This window comes from Scomber japonicus, chromosome 2 (assembly GCF_027409825.1).
Source record: "Scomber japonicus isolate fScoJap1 chromosome 2, fScoJap1.pri, whole genome shotgun sequence".
Taxonomy (NCBI): Eukaryota; Metazoa; Chordata; class Actinopteri; order Scombriformes; family Scombridae; genus Scomber; species Scomber japonicus.
In genome coordinates, this window is record NC_070579.1 from 12,529,336 (window position 1) to 12,549,731 (window position 20,396).

At 38.9% G+C, this 20,396-nt stretch overlaps 2 protein-coding genes across 2 annotated transcripts in view; both read right to left on the reverse strand.

Moving 5' to 3' along the window:
- Positions 1-922: 922 nt before the first annotated feature.
- alkbh5 (alkB homolog 5, RNA demethylase) lies at positions 923-6,315 on the reverse strand. The gene is made up of 4 exons (XM_053337557.1): positions 5,003-6,315; positions 4,829-4,909; positions 4,619-4,735; positions 923-3,206 (listed from the first exon to the last, which is right to left on the reverse strand). Exons 1-4 carry the CDS (start codon positions 5,722-5,724, stop codon positions 3,047-3,049), a joined length of 1,080 nt encoding a protein of 359 aa, XP_053193532.1. The 5' UTR covers positions 5,725-6,315; the 3' UTR covers positions 923-3,046.
- Positions 6,316-8,574: 2,259 nt separating this feature from the next.
- myo15ab (myosin XVAb) overlaps positions 8,575-20,396 on the reverse strand; it is a 48,431-nt gene continuing 36,609 nt past the window's right edge. The window contains exons 56-75 of the mRNA XM_053326163.1: positions 20,322-20,396; positions 18,770-18,911; positions 18,498-18,609; positions 18,234-18,308; positions 16,592-16,797; positions 16,387-16,505; positions 15,742-15,811; positions 15,527-15,599; positions 15,261-15,334; positions 15,015-15,097; positions 14,793-14,923; positions 14,605-14,699; positions 13,310-13,387; positions 12,885-12,981; positions 12,077-12,237; positions 11,851-11,984; positions 10,580-10,713; positions 9,065-9,198; positions 8,788-8,928; positions 8,575-8,676 (exon numbers count right to left, since the gene is read on the reverse strand). The exon at positions 20,322-20,396 is cut by the window's right edge and continues 44 nt beyond it. Of these exons, the coding sequence (XP_053182138.1) occupies positions 8,575-8,676; positions 8,788-8,928; positions 9,065-9,198; positions 10,580-10,713; positions 11,851-11,984; positions 12,077-12,237; positions 12,885-12,981; positions 13,310-13,387; positions 14,605-14,699; positions 14,793-14,923; positions 15,015-15,097; positions 15,261-15,334; positions 15,527-15,599; positions 15,742-15,811; positions 16,387-16,505; positions 16,592-16,797; positions 18,234-18,308; positions 18,498-18,609; positions 18,770-18,911; positions 20,322-20,396 (2,236 nt within the window). The remainder of the gene's footprint in view (positions 8,677-8,787; positions 8,929-9,064; positions 9,199-10,579; positions 10,714-11,850; positions 11,985-12,076; positions 12,238-12,884; positions 12,982-13,309; positions 13,388-14,604; positions 14,700-14,792; positions 14,924-15,014; positions 15,098-15,260; positions 15,335-15,526; positions 15,600-15,741; positions 15,812-16,386; positions 16,506-16,591; positions 16,798-18,233; positions 18,309-18,497; positions 18,610-18,769; positions 18,912-20,321) is intronic.

Genomic DNA, 20,396 nt, shown 5'->3' on the forward strand with positions numbered 1-20,396 from the left:
AAATTCCATTTTTCCATTTCTATATCCATAGCCTACAGAGGGTCGCACGGGGGCTGGAGACAATCCCATCTGTCATTGGGTGAGGGTTAGGGTTAATTAACTTGATTTGAATGTTTTTGTACCTGGAGAGAAACCAAGCAGACACAAGGAGAACATGCAAAATCCCCACAGATAAAAAATATAAAAGTGTTAATTGCAAATGTATCTAAAGCATAACAAATACTCAGTATGCAAAATACCCCCACTCAGTGTTATATTTATTACATAATATGCACAGATATACAGTACAATGCCTGTAAAAAGTGCCACCCCTCTTGGGATTTGTTTTTATCTTAAAACACTGAATCAAAGTGAATTTAATGTATATTTTTTAATAAATACTCCAGAAATAGAAATATACCATTTAATGTCAAGGTGAAAACAGATCTCTACAAAGTAATCTAAATTAATTACAAACAGAGCCTAAAAATTACAAAATATATCATCTGTTTTGACCTGAAAATAGCTGTGAAATAAACGTCAAGTAAAAGTTTATTGTCCTCTAAAATATAGAAGAGCTGAATTATAAAAACAGAATAGAATGAAAACACTCAAGTAAAGTAAAATAACTTCAAAACTTATGTGCAGTTCTTGAATAAATGTACTTAGTTGCATTCCACCACAGAAGCTGTTTTGGTGTTTTTGATCACGTCACATGATTTTCATCAGCAGATGAACTTTGCCCACGTTCCCCCTTGCGTTCCCCCGACGACAGTGTGTCCAAACCGAGCACAAAGAGGTAATTCTGTTCCTACAAGAGTCAATTTGGGAGATTGTTTTTCTAAATATCACACTGCTGAAACCTCATAATAACTAAATCTATAGTCTTCATTTTTAAATATACATATGGGCACCTGACTGACTCATCATTCCCATTTTAACCACTGTTCACTATGAAATGCTGTTTTTACATAAACCTCTCAGGCTTACACTTTTTTTCTTATCTTTTCTTCCTCTGTTAATTGTTTTTTTGAGTCTGTGTTGCCTTTGATTGTACAGTTGAAAAGATCAAAGCACAGATACATTGAACATATTCCTGTGTGAATTATAAACTGTAAATATCCAGGATGCATAATGAATCAAGTGAGTAAATATCAGAATATAGAACTTTAATTGGAAAGGCCCAAACAGAAATAGTCTTCTCCACTGATGAGAAGGTAAAGTCTTCATTGATGTGATCATAGAAACTTTCTACAGTAATGACAGTTCAGAGTTTATTCACTGAGCCTTTCTCAGTATGTGGAAATAGATGTGTGTTAAAATCTCAATGCAGCGATTCAGGGGGACAAAACATAGACAGAAAAGCTAAAACACACGAGGAATAGTATACAGTATTTGTTTCAGATGTTTTTCCGAGTTGTCACCAAGCCTGTATAAAAATACTTTATATTATAAATAATAGTGTTCAATCAGTGGCCTCCTCCTTTATAACCTGGTCAATGTAATATTATATATATAAACAAGTTAGAGCGTTCAGACAAAGCCACTGTTTCTGTGATTTATTTATAGTGGTCAGAAAAACCTGTATGGCTCCTTCATTAATGTGAAAGTAAACACAGCTCCTGGCAATGGAAGGCACGCTCCAGTTTGTTGTTGCTTGATTGAGGGACCGTGCTGCTTTAATGAACGGCAGGCCAACTCTGTGGAGACAATTTCAGCTTTATTTCACCCAGCAGCGCCTTCTTAGCCCGAAAAATGCAACCACCGAATCCCACGAAAACCACTTCATTTGCCGCCAGTGTCCACAAAGTGTCCCATTCACTGTCAGAAAAAACTGCAGGATTTTTCCTATTTCATGACGTCAATGTCAGCCCTTATATTTTAGTGTCATGTTCAAGTTCACAGCTCCAGGAGACCTTCAGAAAAACAGCAAACTTCATCTTCAATTACACTGTTTTTAGAAAGTAATTTCTCCTCTGAACCAAGGTTATTTTTGTTCATGTGTAACTCCAGACTAACCTAGCAGCCAGCTAATGAGTACCTCTGCCAACTGTGGCAGACAGGAAGCAGAAACTAATTTATGTGTTTACATAGCAAACGCAAGGACAAATGCATCTGGAAATTGAGTTTTTCTCCACTGAAAATTAAGACCCAAATTAAACAAGACACAATAGGAGTGATTTTTACCCAAATTAACTTTCAATCTGACTCAAATGTCAATTTATAGGAGGAAAATAATACAGAACACACAACAGCTATAACATGGCCTCTGTCACTCAGGTAAAGCAAATATATACTAAAACAGGAGTGTAAAACGAGGCCTGAGTTTTCCCATCACTCCATAACGCAGCGGTTTTAGTTGACACACCATTTTTGTGACCTCCACCAAGATGAGCAACATGGCCGAATCAAACCATAGCACAGAAAACATGGCTGCACATTTGCCGGTCGTTGCAACATAAACTGCAGGCGTGAACAAACAGCCACGATCTGAGATGGCACAGGAAAGGTATGGATCAGAAATTTAACTGTGGAAAAAAAAAAAAAAAACTAAAAAGGTGTCTTTCTGCATAAAAGTTCCCCCGATCAAAGACTATACAAACGTATTGTACATTATAACAAGTTAGATTACAGCTCAGGTTTCCTTTTGTACAAGTCCATACATACATCTTCCTTTTTTTAGCTCTTAAGCTCTGTACATCTTGGTTACAAAAAATACATGCCATTTTGAAGTATCTATGAACATAGAAACAATAAATGCTTAATTCAGGGTAATTGAACAGTTTTACCAACAAAGCCTAACTGTAATAAGTAACTTGAGGATCTTTAATGTGCAGCAGAGACGCCAGCTTCGTCTGCCCAGAAACAAATATACACTCAAAACGGATTCAAATCAAAACAGAGATGAAATAATGACTGTGCTCCTTGTGCCAGACTAAAACTGGAGCGATAAAGTATGAATGATACAATATTGAAATACATAAAAGAAATTGTATATTTATATATGTGTACAGGTGTGTGTGTGTGTGTGTGTGTGTTGTGTTATGTGTGTGCGTGTGAGAAGTTCTCAGTGACGTCTCATTTTGACTTTGCGTCCTGAACTCTCCCGGTGTTTGTTGTAATCCTGTCCTCGGTTCCAGTAGTTCTCCGAGCTGATGCTGTGACGTCGTTGGCGGGAAGCTGACGGGTGTCTGTTCTCCTCTTTGTCCATCTCTAGAACTCTCGGCCTGGAGGAGGAAAAGAGTGAAAAGCTGCATCAGTTTCTTATCGTTAACGACGTGCTGGTTGATTGTACGATACCTTATTATTTTACTGTTTATATGACACCTGATCAAAGTGTCAACACAGGAGGCATTTCAGCTGTGCTTTCTCCCAGCTGCAACAATTAGTCGATTAATTGATCACCAGAAAATGAATCAGCAACTATTTTGATAACCCATTAATCATTTAGCTCAAAAATGCTGAATATCTGATGGCTTCAGGTGCTCAGATTTGAGAATTTAAAGCTTCTCTTTGTCTTACATTATAGTAACTTGAATAGCTTTGGTTTTTGGACTGTTGCTTGGATAAAACAAGACATTTATTGACGTCACCTTGGGCTCTTGGAAATTGTTATTGACTTTTTTCCCCACAGTTTTTTTTTTTGACATTTTATAGACCAAAACATTTGCTGATCATTTGCTGATTAATCAAACAAATAATTAGGAGATTAAAGGTACAAGCTGAGTTGGAGCTAGCTACAGATGAATATGTTTAAAGGCTTGTCAGGTAGTTCAACTGTTTCACTGGAGCTCTCAGTGTTAGCGTCCACGCTGCGTCACAGCACTGCCCCTATTCAGACCAATAAGAGGCTGCGTTCCTTTCACACAGAGCTGATGTCGGTCTGAATGCCGCCTTAGAGGTTTTCAATGAGCTAATAGGTTTCTAGCAACCGAGACCGATTTGTGTCCAAACTATATTTATTCTAATTGTGAGCCATTGTGTTGCTGTGAGTTTAAAGTCTGTATGTCAATTTGTTTAAGTGAGGTGTTGTCACTTATCAGCATTACAATGTTATGAAGAAAGACTTTACTGCTCTGAGACGTTATCAGGATGGCAAACATTTCATCTTTTGTGACGACGATAACCAGGTAAACAGCGGGAACACAGCAGAGTGTGAACTTGAAAGTACTGGGGAACAAAATGACATACCAGTCCACTATTTTTTACCACAACTTTAAAAACACAACAGACAACCTGTGTGTGTCTGCTTTGACTGAATTAATAGTAATAATAGTTAGTTCTGGATTGTTTGCAACTTTTCTCGTACCTGTTTTGGACTGGTTCCCTATCATTAAATGTATTTTATGCAAATTCAATAAGTTTTCCACATGTCAAGCTTTACTTATTTTGCCTGTATTTGCATGTTTTTAAATATCTGACTTGGTGAGTTATGCACAAGAATTCAAGTCTCTTCATCTCTTACTACTCTTGTTTTTATTGCTTTTGTACTTAGTTATTATTTATTATTCTTTATTCTTTTTATTAGACGCTCTTCTATATTTACGACCCACTTTGCTGCTGCATTAATGTACATCTTGATTTCCATTGTGGCGCTAATAAAGGAATATCATATCTCATCTAGTGTGTGTGTGTGTACCTGTGAGCAGCATCGGGGTCTGCTTTGCGATGAGACCGCTTAGCTTTCAGAGGAGCTGGTCTCTCTGCTGGGGACGATCTTAAAGTGCTGTCCAGTCTGGGAGCATCAGGTCTGGTCCTGGCAAATAGGAGGAAGGGGTAAGAAACACATGAATCAAGACAAGCTTTCATTAAAGATTATAGTTTATGCATTGATTGTATGTGGCCTCACTTTCTAAGGATGATAACTGCACGCCTCTCCTTTATGTCCTGAGGGCGGATGCAATGGGTGATTTCATCTGCAGCATAGCCACTGAGAAAAAAAGAGAGGTGTGTTACCAACAACAAATAAAACACACATGACAACAACTCAATCAATGCATGACAGCAAAAGGCAGACAGTCACCTGAGTACTGTGACACTCCCTCTCCTCACAGGCAGCACAAACACTGGCTCAGACACCCGGATGGGCTTGAACTGGAAGCGACAGCCGAAGCAGAGAGCACTGTCACTGAAGAAGGACACCGAGACGATGGGTCGTGCAAAGATGTGAAGAGGATCCACATGTGACACGATGCATCCTCCTGGTTGATAATCATTGATGACTGCACTGTTCACAAACCCCTCCGGGATCACCCCACTGGACACCAGCCTCTTGATCACCAGCTCATGCACCCAGCTAGGGATCTCATCCACCTCTCCTTTGCGGTATAGCCTCTCCTGCCCAGGTCCACGCTTCTCCAGCTGGGCTCCATAAGTGTAACCCTCACCAAAGAAGTACTTGTTGCGAAGGGGTGCCCTGTCCACAGTGTGCTCCCTGTACAGCCCAGCCTCTCCTGTTGCAACCACCTCGTCTATCTTCTCCTCGATGTGTGCACACTCCTCCGGGGTGAAGATGTTTTTCTGCAGGATGCTGCTCCTCACCCGGTCGGCCTCTTGCTCCCGATGCTCTGCGCTGTCATCACTGTGCTCACACTCATCATCATCTGACTCCCTGTATTTACGCTTGCCACCTTTTCCACTGCCATTACTCGTCCCATCCACGTATTTATTAGTCTTGTGCTCATCCCTGTGAGGAGTCATGGACTTCAGCTTCTCCCTCAGGTCCGAGTATCCGCTGGCTGCCATGTCAGCCAAAACAAAACAAAAAAATGTGTGGTGTTGGGGTTTGAGCTCCTGGCTTTAACACGTTGCATGCATCAGTCTAGTTGATATTAACAGGACTACACGTCAAGATATATAATAGTGGGGCCCTCTCTCTCTGTCTGTCTTTCTCTTTCACTCCCAGTAGTGTCCAGAGTGGCTACCATGAGCTATTAGCAGCTGTGCATTGAAACAGCGACGTGGTGTCAAATTAAAGCAGCAGCAAATAATCCCGACTGGTTTTATGCACTTAAAACACAAACCAGGAAGTAGTGATATATATATGTATATAAAAGCAGCAGAGGAGAGGAGAGGCTAAATAGAGGAGGCTAGTCGAGCTGCTAGTTAGCGTCTCTAGCCTGGCTGAGTCTGTGCGTCGCCGCCTGGAAATACCGACAAACCGCGCAGCAACATTTCACATGTCACCGCCAAATAAAAACGACCAAAAAAAACCACCTCCTCCACTCAAGTCCGAGAGTCCAGGAAAAACACTGTCATGTTCGCACAAGAAAAAGGTTTGTAGTTGTGGCTCAAACAAAACACACAACAACACAGCAGCAGCAGACTCGTCTCCAAGAAAAAAAAAGGCTGAAAATAAACTCGTGTAAACCTGCAGGAGATCTGCGCATGCGTAGTGGCGACATGCCAGTTTTGGGGAGGGACCGTCACGTGTCCTTCAGGATCCATTTTGGGAGCCGCTTTCTAATTTGGTCCCACTAACCTTTTATTTACTTGCAGAAAAGTTCCCCCTTAGTTGATTAATACACGTGTTAAAGTGGCTTTATTGGTGATTATTATAACCAGTGTTAATGAGTAACTAGTCGTTTCATTTAAATTTAACTGTGATCTGTTACAGTTATTGAGAAACAAGTGTGTGTGTGTGTGTGTGTGTGTGTGTGTGTGAGAGAGAGAGATTAATCCTTACATATTGTTCAGGGTCTAATTTGACCCGTTTTAAAGTGGATAGAGGGGGAAAAACAACCTCGAAAACTTTTCTTTTAGCCAGAAATTTAATAATTTATCCTCATGTGACCCACATTACCTATACAAAAATGGAAATATTTAAATTGTCTAAAAATGTTTTTGTGCAGCTGATACATATTCACATTTAATTGAAAAGCGTGTGATTGTAAATGTTTTTCCTCCATCAACAAGAGACATACAAACTAAAGAATTCACTCTCTGAAAGCTTTGGTATGAGGTGTTCAAGTCTGAAATTACTGTATGACCAGAGTGTAAGGGTTAAATCACAGTTACTTATGAAAATGTGGACGTTTACAGAGGAGGTTACATCTGAAGTCAGAGATTTTGCTCAGAAGGGATTTTTTCTCATTTTTAAAATATTTAACATGTTACTGAATACATACATTGCAGCTTTTAATTCTTTGAAAACAATATGAATCATGACATAGACCTTATTTGGGCTTAAATGTGTCACAGTACCAATTAAGCCCATGACAGACTTTGACTTTTTTCATCAAATATCTGTATTTTATATTCCAAAATCTACAAACTAAGATTTCTACAACTAAGAAATCTACAACTAATGAATACTTTTCAAATGAGAGATAAATCTTACTTTATAAGAAATGGTCTCCCTAATAAATCATGTCAGTATCCATGAAAAACACTTGAACTTTGTGTGTTTCTTTTGTTTTTTAATCTATTCTAACCTTGTTTTGTATTCTAAATTTTAATTTTACTCTTATTAAAGATCCCCCCTCCAAACATGTTTGTTGATAAAACTTTGAATAATAATGTGCATTTGATATGGTTTTTTCACAGAAAGAGTCCAATTATCTATTAAAATACTAAACATTACATCATCATCTCCCTCATTAAAACTTCCTGAAACCATGATTGTACAAACATACATTAACAATTAAAAGTTTGGACATTCCTCCTTGTTCACTTTCATGAGTGTGCCAAAACCTTTCACTGGTAATGTATTTCATTTTAAATGTTGGACACAAGATGTCTCCTACTTCATTGTAAAGTCACTTTTCAGTGGCTTCAGGTTTCCACATCACACTTGTGTAAATTCAGTTTTGGACTAGGATTGACCTCCAAACCATTTGTGGTGTCATAAATCCTGCTCGTAGACCCGCCCCTTAAAACAGGCTTCTTGCATGAGCACAGAGAAACTTTCCACCTTCAGCAGATGAATGTAAAAACAGCCTTCATGTGTCAAACTCTGCAGTGAAGCTCAAACAAGGCGAGATTTCGATGAGTCAAACAACCGATGAGTTGATCATGTTTGAATCATTTTGACAGATAAGTGTTGAATTGCTTTATTTTGATAAAATATTCTTTACAAAACAACCAAGTTCATGCATGAACATTGGTTAAAAAATGACAATTGTTTACAGTAACATGTCAAGTTTACCAGTCAACAGTATAAATTAAAAAAATTAAAAAAACATATTGCTCATCAGTTATAAAACTTTGGAATGACAAGGCACAGGCCCGTGAAGCTCCGTCACTGTCCGCTAACAGCTTCAATACAAATAAAACACCTTTAATGTGTTTAAACTATCTAAACTACAGTAGCAAGTGCAATTATTAAATGTCCACATGAAAAGAAATCTCAATTAATGTTGACTTTTCAGTGTCTCACGGCTGCACTGTGTTTCAGTTATTGCATATATAACAAATAACAATTCAATAAAAGTGGTAAATACATGCATTCACATATTATTATTATCAGTGTGTGTGTGTGAGCGACACACAACAAACACCTGGAGGTAAGAAGAGGTAGGCTATTAATTCAGAGTTGATCTATTTGTGTGTGTCTGAATGTGTTGTGTCATATTGTTTGTTATTTAGCATTTAGTGTTATAACATGGTGATTTCGCTGGGTGGCAAGGTGAGCCTCTTCTCCCGTACCGACATCATGTTTTCCACCTGCATGGCGATGACTCGACACAACTCCAGACCCTGCGGACAAATGCCACCAGCGTGAGCACGGAGACGCACAACACAGCGACATCACTGAAAACGATCATGTGTGACCTCTGACGTGTGTGCTCGTCTACATTTATGTAATACCTGCTCCAGCTGCAGCTGAATGACCCGCTGTGTGTTCATGTCCCCCAGCGTGAGATCTACATACGGATAACTGGTTCCAGCGGTGGGCCTCTGAGTGCGGCTGGACTGAACCTCCACCAGGGGGACCACTGCCATTTGTTCCTGCACCACAGACACCAAAGATTAAAACACACACAAGTTGTCCACTGAAGAAAATGCAACTCTAGGTTGTGGGGCTCACGTTTCAGTCACGATCAGCATATCTGAGCCTTGTGAATGTCTGTGTGTGGTTCCTTACGTGTGTATTTTTGTGCAGGAAGTGGAGACCGTGTTGATTGACAGCAACAATACAGGGGGCGTAGAAGGTGGTGGAGCTGCTGCTGTGGATGTAGAAGAATGACGAGCCGAACATGGGGAATGCGCTGACCAACCCTGTACACACACACACACACACACACACACACACACACACACACACACACACACACTGAATTTAACAAGACTGAGCACATGTTGTCACTTTTTATCATTTGAGAGGAGGAGTTGCATAAATAGGAAATAGAAAAACCCTGACATTATCAGAGGCGACTCTCAAACTTTTAAATGTCAGGTTCAGTTTCCTCATCACGAGAAATATTGCACAACCTGTGAAGACAGTTGTATAATGTTTTCTGTGGATCTGAAGGAGCTTTGCTGAGTCTAAACAAAATTACCCCGCTGTGTCATCAGAGTTATCTCGGCTCGGGTTTGGAGACAGACAGCCTCTGTTACAAACTGAGGGCACTGAGTTTAACAGGCAGGCACAAGAGTCTAATGAAAAACACTGCATTACGAGGGAATGTAGGATCCAGTATCTCTGAGACTTGACCTCAACGAGAAAGTCAAAGTCAAGAAATCTCTGCCTCTGCTGCTTTAAGTTTGACTGTTTTCTTTGTTTAATATGTCTGTTATAAAAGAAGCGAAAAACCAAAAACACTGTTAAACTACTGTAAATACTTTCTGTATTATGACAATATTCTTATAAAGTGCAAATGTACAAATCAGACTAAATCTGGCAATGGCAACCATGTTATAAGGTCAAAAAAGGTCCAGAACAAGTCAACATGGATAAGAGGTGTTAAAGTGTTACAGTTAAATGAAAATGAACCATCTACATGTGCTGATAAGGACTCTCTGAAACAGTTAGAAATATCTACACAAACACTTGGCATGTCATAAAATCTGAGCCATAAATATCCCAAAATACGTTCAAAAGCTTTTAAACAAATTTTAAACTATATGTGAAATTTGGTGACTATATACTGTATGTTTGTATTTGTGGGAAATGTGTTTGGTAAGTGGTCGGCCTGTACAAAGCTGTTCCTGAAGTATGTTTTATTTAGTTTAAGAAGGTGTGAAGGTTGGGCAATATGACAATAAATACACAAAACACATGTTGACCAGCAGAGATCTTGCTACACAGGTTATATATTTGTTGTTGAATTGGAGTATTGAGGGCAAAGTTTCCGTGAACAGGAATGTTTCATGACTATATTGGATTTTTATCAGATTTGATACTTTGATTTGTCAGGTATTTAATTTGCTGGATTAGCCAAAAACTGCCATTAATGTCCAGTTAATTGACCCACAACCAGCTTTTTTTCTGAAATTTCAAACAGAAAATTCATTTATTTTCCACAGAATATAACACATATCAATATCATGAGTAAAAATGACATGTACTAATCAGTGTAGAGAAAATATAACAATATCTCAAAACTGACCACTTTTTTTACCTGCAGTGTTTCCCCCTAAATGTGAATAAGGATCTTACCCAGAAACTGTGCTCTGGCCTGGTGTGGGCTCAGGGTCTGCACTTGCTGCATGTGCTGCGTCACCATGGTAACCCACTGCTGCGGTGGCTGCTTTTTGAACAGAGGTGTGGCGATATACTCTGACAGTTCATGTCTGGAGGAGAGAGAGAGAGAGAGAGAGAGAGAGAGAGAGAGAGAGAGAGAGAGAGGGAGAGAGAGACAGGGATAGAGGGAGGGAGGCGAGGCGGAGCAGAAACAGAGTCTCAGATAAACAGAAGTCTGCTTCACTCAGTGATTTCCAACTTTTCTCAAAATGATTTTCCGCAACTCGGTGAGCCGTTCTGTTCGGCTGTTGGCTGTACGAGTGGGAGGAAAGAGGAAAGAGGAAAGAGAGAGTGATAACAGCAGCGAAAGCAAGAAACGCCAACAGAGTTTTACCAGTAGAGAAAGATAAGAGACTCTTGCTCCTTAAACACAACTATTAGTGAGTGCAGTGGATTCTCATCTTTCCAAAGACAGATCTGTGCCTGAATGTTGAACTTCAGAGCTGACTGGTGAAGCTAAAGCTCAGTGGAGCTCCAGAGCAGCTGCGTTGGTCTTCATGTGTTGTCTGAATTTAAAAAAAACCATCCACAGTGGAAAGATCTGTGCTCATTTCCAGATATACTTTGGACATGTGAAATAATTAAATCACATTTTCTCATAATTACTGAGAAAATTGAGACAAACTGTTCAAGAACATGTTTATAATTTTTCAAGGCCATCCTGAAACAACAATGTGCTTTCTCTCTAAGTGATGAGGGGCCAAAATTTGAGACTTATATGAGGCTTAAACAGTCTGAATGTGTCATATCAAGTATAACTGCCACATTAAGTTTTTTTTTAGCATTGAATTCCCTCTCTGTACTTCCTTAGTCAGTCTTTCCCTGTTCAGCTACAGTGGAAGTATGAAAATGTAATTATGAGAAACTGGAGGCAAAAGGGAAACGCAGGTAAAGACAAATGGAAAGAACTGGTGGAGAAAATTAGAGGCCATGTTGACTGTATTTGATCAAAATGGGCTAAATATCTGAAATCATTAAGAGACTGGGAAGAATTTTGTGGGTGGATGTGTGTTTAATATACTGTATGTACATGCAGTATATGTGTATGTATATTTCAGATGTAAATGTATTTTTCATCATGCATTTAGGAAAATCCTCACTGTGTTTTTCTCTCTCTCTTTTTCACATATTGTGTTAACGTGGTGATGATATGATTGATAAAGTTGTTATTATCATTGTTTTCTCACATGCTGGGGATGAAGATGATGTCTTTGGCTCTGTGCTGCAGCGCTGCCAGCTTGGAGATCTGGTGGAACTGTTGATCGCTCACTTTTCCGTGTGGAAGAATATTTAGCAGACCTTTACGGTAGTCTGGCAGGATCTGAGCACACACACACACACAAACAAACACAGTTACAGACTCAAACACACACTGTAACACAGTAACACTGTGTGAAGTATCGCCTGTCGTACCTGGTTATAGTGCATGGCCACACAAAGCTCGTTCTCAAACTTGAGCGGCTGAGTCCAGACGACCCGCCTGAACCAGAAACTGTAGTTTGTGTCGACTAGTTCCGCCTCTGTCGCCACATCCAGGATGTACTCGTTTTTGTGCAGAGGTCGCACATTCTGACCTGGACACACACACACACACAAAATAAAATGTGAACATGACCTATTTGATGCAGTTTCTCGAGAGCTCCCCGTAGAGACAGAGACCATCCAGACACAGCTTCATCAGAGCACCAACGAAGAGCACTACACCTACACCAATGTTCCCTGGAGACTGTATCTCAGGAAGGAGGTGCGCGCGCGCACACACACACACACACACACACACACACACACACACACACACACACACACACACACACACACACACACACACACACACACACACACACACACACACACACACACACACACACACACACACACACACACACACACACACACAGATTTATTGAGATTTTTAGGACAAACCTAAACTACTGGATTAGTTAATTTGGCATCAGGTATTGAAAAAAATAACCATTACAAGCCAGTACAAACTATTGACATTAATTATTCTTTTACTTATTAATTGTATTAATACTTAAACTTAGTAAAGCCACGTCATGTGAGCTGCTGTGATCCTGAACAGCCACCAGAGAGCAACCTGATACATGACTAGGAGATTGTTTCCCTTGCACTCATACAAAGTTTAATGTGTGTGAGACAGAGAGCGAGAAAGACAGAGTGTGTGCCTGAGGAAGAAGATTACACAGGGGTGTAAACGCACCTCGATTGGTGACTAAAAATATGGAGTATTCTTCCATCGCCTCCAGCCTGTGTAACGCCATCTCATAACACAGTTCTTCAATCACCTCCAGAGCAACCTAAAAAACAGCATTAGCCAAACAGTCGGGACCTCATTACACTGATGAAGACTTATTTATCTAATTATAAGCTGTCTAATTATATATTACAGCTATTTTATTATCTTATTATCAGTATTATATTTATCTGTGTTTATGCATTGTATAAGAGTATATGTTACATTATTTAATGTTGGGGGAATTAGACATCACAACAGTGTATATCCATGTATATCCATGTACGCTATATGGTGTATATATATTACATCACTATAACAAAAAACAAATAAACAAAAAACCCCACCAATATCAACACACACATTTAGAGCCCCCTTCTCTCCACACTTACAGAACACGTTTTGATTTTCACGTGGCGTTCGATGCCTCCAGGAAAGAGAAACAGCTGACGTTTTGAACTGCGTCCCGCCTGAGGAAGTAGAAATACACACTTGTATACTATATATACTATATATATACTATACATACACACAGGCATGTTGGACCGTGGTTGATTTTTCCATGATATTAATACACCTAAACCCACGTACACAATGTTGGAAAGTACGCCGCTCACATACTGCTTCTTGTGCTTTAAGTATTCCTGTTTTATGCAACTTTATACTTTTATTCCAGTAAATTTGAAAAGGATTTGTTCTTACTTCACTCATTTATGTTACAGCATTAATTACCTCATACCATTCATCACAATATTATACATACAAATCATATTACCAGTTATATTATATTATAAAATATGGTGTATTGTTATGAATTAAATTGTCCGAAAATAAAAGGCTATATTCTTTATCTTTATTATGGTCAACAAATTTCATGAAAAGACTAAACTAACCATTGTTTATTCTATCTCTCAACTTTCCTACTGGTTCCTAAAAAAAAGGAAATGGTTTTAGGAAATCGTAAAAGTGATTTCCTAAAACAGCTGGGCACTGTAGTTTTTAGCAAACATCACTCAAAGAGGAAGCATTTGAAGTAGTAAGGCTGACTGGTGTAATTTTATAGTTTCTGGAGTGGAGAGGAAACAATTCAGGCTACAATTAACAATAAAATAATGAGTTAGAAGTCTTATCCTTCAAAGTGAACTCTGATTTGACCTGTTACCACATTAAATTGCTTCTTACTTCAATAATAGTTATACAATCAAGTAACTTGTATAATAATACAGTTCTGAGCGAGGCTGCTCTGCATAATGAGTACTTTCACTTTTAATACTTTAATAACTTTTGCTGCCTTCCACTCTCTTACTTGTAGGACTTTCATGTGTAATGTATCTTTACACTTTGGGTATTGGTAGTTTTATTCAAAGAAGCAGTGTGTAGGATTTAGTGGCAACTAGCGGCGAGATTGCAGATTGCAACCCCTCGCCCTTACCCCTCTGCTTTAAGTGTGTAGACGAAAACTTGTGAAAGACTATAACTAGAGATAGTGTTTGGTTTGTCTGTGTAGATATTAAGGCCTCAATCCAAGGTAACAAAAACATGATTCTTATTTTCAGGTGATTACTAATTAAAACATACTTATGAATATTATTTTCCATTTCTGCCAGGTCTGTCACACTACATACCATTCAATTCTACACTCTACAACTTGAAAGTAAGTATATAATGAATAAAAGACAGCACGAACCATCATGGCCTTCAGCTCCATGCTGTTGGGAGGAACAATGCGGCCACCACATTGGAACGTCTTCTTCAAGTTCTGCTCGCAGGCTTTAGCAATGCCTAAAATATTTAAAGAAAACATTACAAGCTGGTGGCCTTTGTTAATGTGTACACATGGTGATAATGTGTGTGCTTGTGTGTGTGTGTTTTTACCCTGATACTGAGTCCCAGCGCTGCGAGAAGCCTGCTGGAGGTATTTCAACAGGAAAGGCTTGAGGACTTCAGAGCAGCGGTGGAAAGTGGTCAGGATGTACAGCAGCCTCCAGCCACGTTGGCAACTGTCACTATGGAGCACGAAAGCTCACAGTCACACTCAGGATCACAGACCGAGGTTCACTCTCTGTTGGACTAGTGTGTGTATGTTGTAAGACTTACGGTTTGGAGCTGGTGTTAGCAGTAAGCTGTTTGATAACTTGGCAGTAAGCCTCATCCCTCATCAAGGTGAACTCTCCTATCAGCTGAGGGGAGGACACACAAACACACACACACAAACACACAAACACACACACACACAAACATACATGCACAGATTAGAAAAATGTTAAAGAGAAAATAGCAACCTGACAAATAACTGTGTGTATATATGTGTGTGTGTGTGTGTGTGTGTGTGTGTGTGGTTACCTTTAGGAAAGTGCTGACCACTTCTTGTTCGGTCGATCCCCTTAACGGAGAGTCACCCATGAAGCGCATCACCGCTGCACAAATTACACATCCAGGAGGACACACACACATCAACGCTATTTAAGTCTTGAATAGCAGACTTGGTAAAGAAATACAGCTTGCTTTGATTATTTAAAATCTAGTACATGAGCTTGTCTCATTTCACCAGAGTAGTAATTAGAGGCCAGCTGTAATAAGATGATGTAATTAGAGGAGAGATGACTTACACAGGAAGAGATCCGCTGCCACTCTGTTCATGGCAGGGTCAGTAAACTCTATCAGAGACTGGGTAAGAGGAGTCTGCAAAGGAGAAAAAAAACACACAAAGGAGGTGTAATATAAAAAACTGGTTACACTGGAAACTAATATGAATGTATTAGATGATTAAGTCTTGCGGTGTGATAAGATGTTTTAAGTTACGGTGATGAGGAAGGAAGGGCACCTTGGAGAATTTGATCATTTCAGTGGGTTCCCTGATGTCTCTGCTTTTGCTTTTGCTCTTCAGGGAATCGCTGTGAACAATAATTGAAGAATTGAAGGTCAGCATTTTAGATTTAAACAATGATAAAGGAAGTATTCAGATTATTCACTTCAATTAAAGTAGCTACAGCAAACTATAAGATATTACTGTTTTACGTTAGCATAAAAATGTACTTAAATAAACTTGTGCAGATTGGACTGTGTCAGTGTTATAGTATTATTTTATTGCTGATTTGAGCAACTTTATATACTGTTTAATCTGTGCCAATGCAACATATTTTATAAGCTAATTATATCTTTTGTTTGTAAAATTAAAAATCTGAAACAATAACTACAGCTGTTAAATAAAGCAGAGGGAAACGTGCCATATTCCACTCAGACTTGTGGTGGAGTAGACAGATTTTCTGCAATGTTCTCCCAATTTAATTTGAGTTTGACCTGCAGACACCCTGAGCGGCAATATGAAGAAGCATGAAATGGGAATACCCAAGAAAAAGTAAAAATGCTTCAACATTATTCTTAAGTACAGTAAATGTTTTATTTCCATAACTGGATTTAAAAATGAGATGGTTTCTGTGTGTGAGTGTTTTCCTGTGTGTGTGCTCACCCCCTCCCGCTGGCTCCCTGTCTGAAATACTTCTTGGCAAACTCCAACATATCATATTTACTGTCCTGCAGAGTCCTCTCATCCAGATCTCCATCAGCAAAGCCGTCAAGGGAAACCTTCTAAAAGCAAAAAGGTTGATAATTAAAACAACTTAATGCTCAGTTCAGACAGACAAAAACAATGTGTTGTGTTTGTGTCTGTGCACCTCAATCGTTTGATCTATCTCGTGTGCAGCCATGGTGGACGCCACGGCAACAGCCACAGCTGATGACACCGCAAACTGTCCCGCTCCGCCTCGAGGCTCCGACTTGCGGTCCAGTGGCAAGGACAGGAAGTCAGGAGGCGCAACAGGATGGACGCAGTCAGCCGGGAACGCACCGGAGCGGCCGAACACGGCACCAAACTTCCAGCCTGACAAACACACACACAGACACACAAATACACAGACACAGACACAGACAGCAGAGGGATTACATCACCCAGTCGTACAGAATAACAACCCTCCTTTCTGCTGTAAATCCTGATCAATATCCGCCTCTCCTCTGACAGAAAGACAGATCCTTACCTGCATCCTCTTCTCTTATCATGTACAAGACCTAATTCTCCTCCACAGCTGATAACCTGACACTTAATGTAGCCTTTGATCTAATTATACTATCTCCTGCCAGAAGTCATATACTGCACTTATAAATATTTTTAGACTGACAATGGATCAAATGACTTAAAAGTGTAATGCGAGAGGGGTCGCTGAAAGTGATGAACCCACTGAGATTTATCATCCATCTCAGCTGAGAGCTAAGTGTCTTTGGTTAAAGCAATAAAAGCTCTGATAAACCCACTGTACCCTAGCAAACAGCTGACGGGCAGAGTTAGTGACAAGCTGAGGATGAACATAGTGGAGAATTTAGCGGCTCTCAGGAGGTGGTGGAGACCAAAAACAGAACTAAAAGGAGAGTGAATATTGTAATTGTTAGGTGGCCACGGAAACATGACTCCTAATGAATGTTGATGTTGCTCTGTGTCTTCTGGATGTGTACATGAGCAAATATTTGGCAAAACATTAGTCATAAAAGCTTTATACAGTATAGTTATAGTACAGTCTTGTGTTTACAGCTTGTTCTGCTTCTCACATGTGGCCCAAAGCACTTTAAATAGTTTAACTTGTAGTCCAGACATGAAATGATGTAAATACACACTCACACACACATATACACATGCAGTTTGACAATATCTTATACTGACATTAGATATTATTAGGATTAATGCCTAAGTACATTTTTACTGAAGTAAAGGTGCCCAGTGCTTTGTAAATTTAAATTCTGGAAACATGAGCACAGTGAACTATGTAAGATTGATTTATGGCAGCCTTGGAGATTTTCAGGGTTTAAAGAAAAAATAAATACATTACAATAAATGACAAATACAGTATGTGTGCAGGTGCACTTTCAGTTGAGTCTGTTCAATCCATCTACTATCTGTCTGACGTGACTTTTTCTCATCTGTAATCCCATTTCATCCTTTGAGGCCTCAAGAAAAAAATATGAATCAGTATTTTTTAAATTGAGTTGCCATCCTCTATCTGAAAAATAATTTTCTGATACAATATTGTATTTAAAGAGCAGCCATGGGCACTGTCAACATCACTGTACCTATTTCTGTAAACTACCGTGACAGCTCCGGGGTACACAGAGAGTCCACGACAGTAGATCTCTAAAAGCTGTCAGTTTGGACAGCTTAACTTTGAGCCCTGACGGTGACGCTGACATGTGGTTTCCACTTGTAAAAATGTGAAACTGATAAATCGGATTCTGAATCAGACAACATAAAGAGATTGTGTGAACACTCACCAAAGTCTTGAGAGTCTTTCTTCAGCTCCTCCAAATACACCACCTTCTTCCTCACCACACAGCCATAGCTGTAACCTGGAGGACAGATAGACACACACACACACACACACACACACACACACACACACACACACACACACACACACACACACACACACACACACACACACACACACACACACACACACACACACACACGCTTGGATCACATATTCACCAAACGACGTCAGAGCTTTTTTCACTACCTTCGCATCAGTGTCTCACCTTTCTCCAGCCCGTCCAGGACTTGCAGCCTGATGATGTCACCTTTGTGGAAACTTAGCTTTGAGTGGTCGTCTGTCACAAAGTTACGTTCTGCAATCACGTAGTCTGAGTCCTGAGAGGAGGAAAGAAAATAAATATTCCAACACTGTTTACCTCAACCTGACTCATCTACTCCTGATTCAGATCTTTTGATGAATGTCAGGAGAGTAACTTATTCATCTTTTAGGGGACCAAATAAATGAATGGAAGTCATGTTTAGGTGTGTACTTTACCTTTTTGATTTCATTGATGAAGGTGTCTACGAGATGTTTGACTTGTAGTGCTTTAGCTGAGAACAGGATCAGCTTCTCGTTGGTCAGATTGAACTCCAGCATGTTTTCAGAGGGAATGGTCACAAACAGGATGTCTGCAAAACTGAACAAATTAACAGCGATTACTTGATGGTCATTTACTCTCACGCATGCAAAAACGCACAAATGCAAACAATTAACTTCATGTAAAGACCCTTTTTTCACAAGGTTTAACATAATAATGTCCTGTTTTAACCTTCTAGCTTCATAAAAATAAACACTTAAGTGTTTTATTTCACATACAGGAAAACTATTGATCCTTAGTAAGTGAGATGATTCAATAAGATGATAAAAAAGTAAAATAAGATGATCCTGAAAGGTGAAAGATACACATTTTATGCACCAACAATATTATAAGAAGAAGCAATAGAGATATTTCAGAAATAATTCAGCCATCACAGAATAAAAATGACAGAAATGCTGCTGTGAGTAGAGCACGACTCTGAAATGCATAAATAAAAACGACTTAGAGAAAATACAATATTTGATGAGAGTCTGTGTGACTGAATGAGTGTGAATTATTTATTGAAAGTTAATCCTAAATGTGTCAATGTGCCTTGTTTTAAATCATTATTTAAAGTTGGAGTGCTGTCAATCCTTATTACTCAATAGAATATTTTTAATTTAATCATCTCTCATTATAAGTCATCTCATAGAGTGTGTAAAATGATTTTCCAGTCACTACCATATCTTGCGTTTTCCTGCGATATAATATATATTTGAAACTGTCAAAGAGAATAAAGTCTTTGTTTCCAATTTATGACATTTTCTTTCATTTTATGATGATTATTTGTAACAACATCACTTTGTGCTCTTCAGTAATTGTCACATTAATATGAGTCCAGTATTTTGTGCATATTTTGGTGTCCTGTAAGGTAACAGTAGATTCATTTTTTTGACTGGTAAAGATGTAATTTGTTAAATCTTATAATAATTACATATATGGTACATGTTATATATGTTTTATATATGTAATACTGAACAAAAAAATAAAACAAACAAACAAAAAAAGTAGTAAAAGCAGTAATACACAATTAAATGTATACTGAAGTAAAAGTGCAGAAGCTTCATCAGCAAAATGTACTTCATCATAAAAAGTAATAACACTACATTACCCAGTAAAATGGGTCCAGTAAGTGTTGTTCTATTATACATTATCGGACATTTATTAATGATTCTGATAACTTATCTAAAATGCAGAGAAGTCAGAGTATAAAGTAGCATACAGTGGAGATATTCATAAAGTACAATGCCTCAAAAGTAAATATACATTTCACTATTAGCTCTGTGCTGGTTTGACATGAAAAAATAGGCTTAACCCCAAAGTTAGCTACTCCTAAATGGTTTAAAATGAGTAAAGTCAAAATAATCAGTGTAAATATGATCTATTTTTATATGATTGACGACTAAATTGAACTATCTGAAATTTTTCCAGTGAGCATTTGCAAACAAGGACAGAGGAAGCAACACATACGTGTACGGTCGCAGCACTCTGAAGTAGTCTGGAGCTGCAGCGCTGCTTTTTACCGTCTTCAGCAGCTTAATGCCG

Bases quoted from the DNA above. Each gene is read 5' to 3' on its own strand.
- alkbh5 (XM_053337557.1), bottom strand. From the start codon at position 5,724: ATGGCAGCCAGCGGATACTCGGACCTGAGGGAGAAGCTGAAGTCCATG. The intron at 4,910-5,002 runs GTGACTGTCTGC...TTTTTTTCTCAG, and splicing joins GGGAGTGTCACAGTACTCAG to TGGCTATGCTGCAGATGAAA. The intron at 3,207-4,618 runs GTACACACACAC...TTCCTCCTCCAG, and splicing joins GACCCCGATGCTGCTCACAG to GCCGAGAGTTCTAGAGATGG.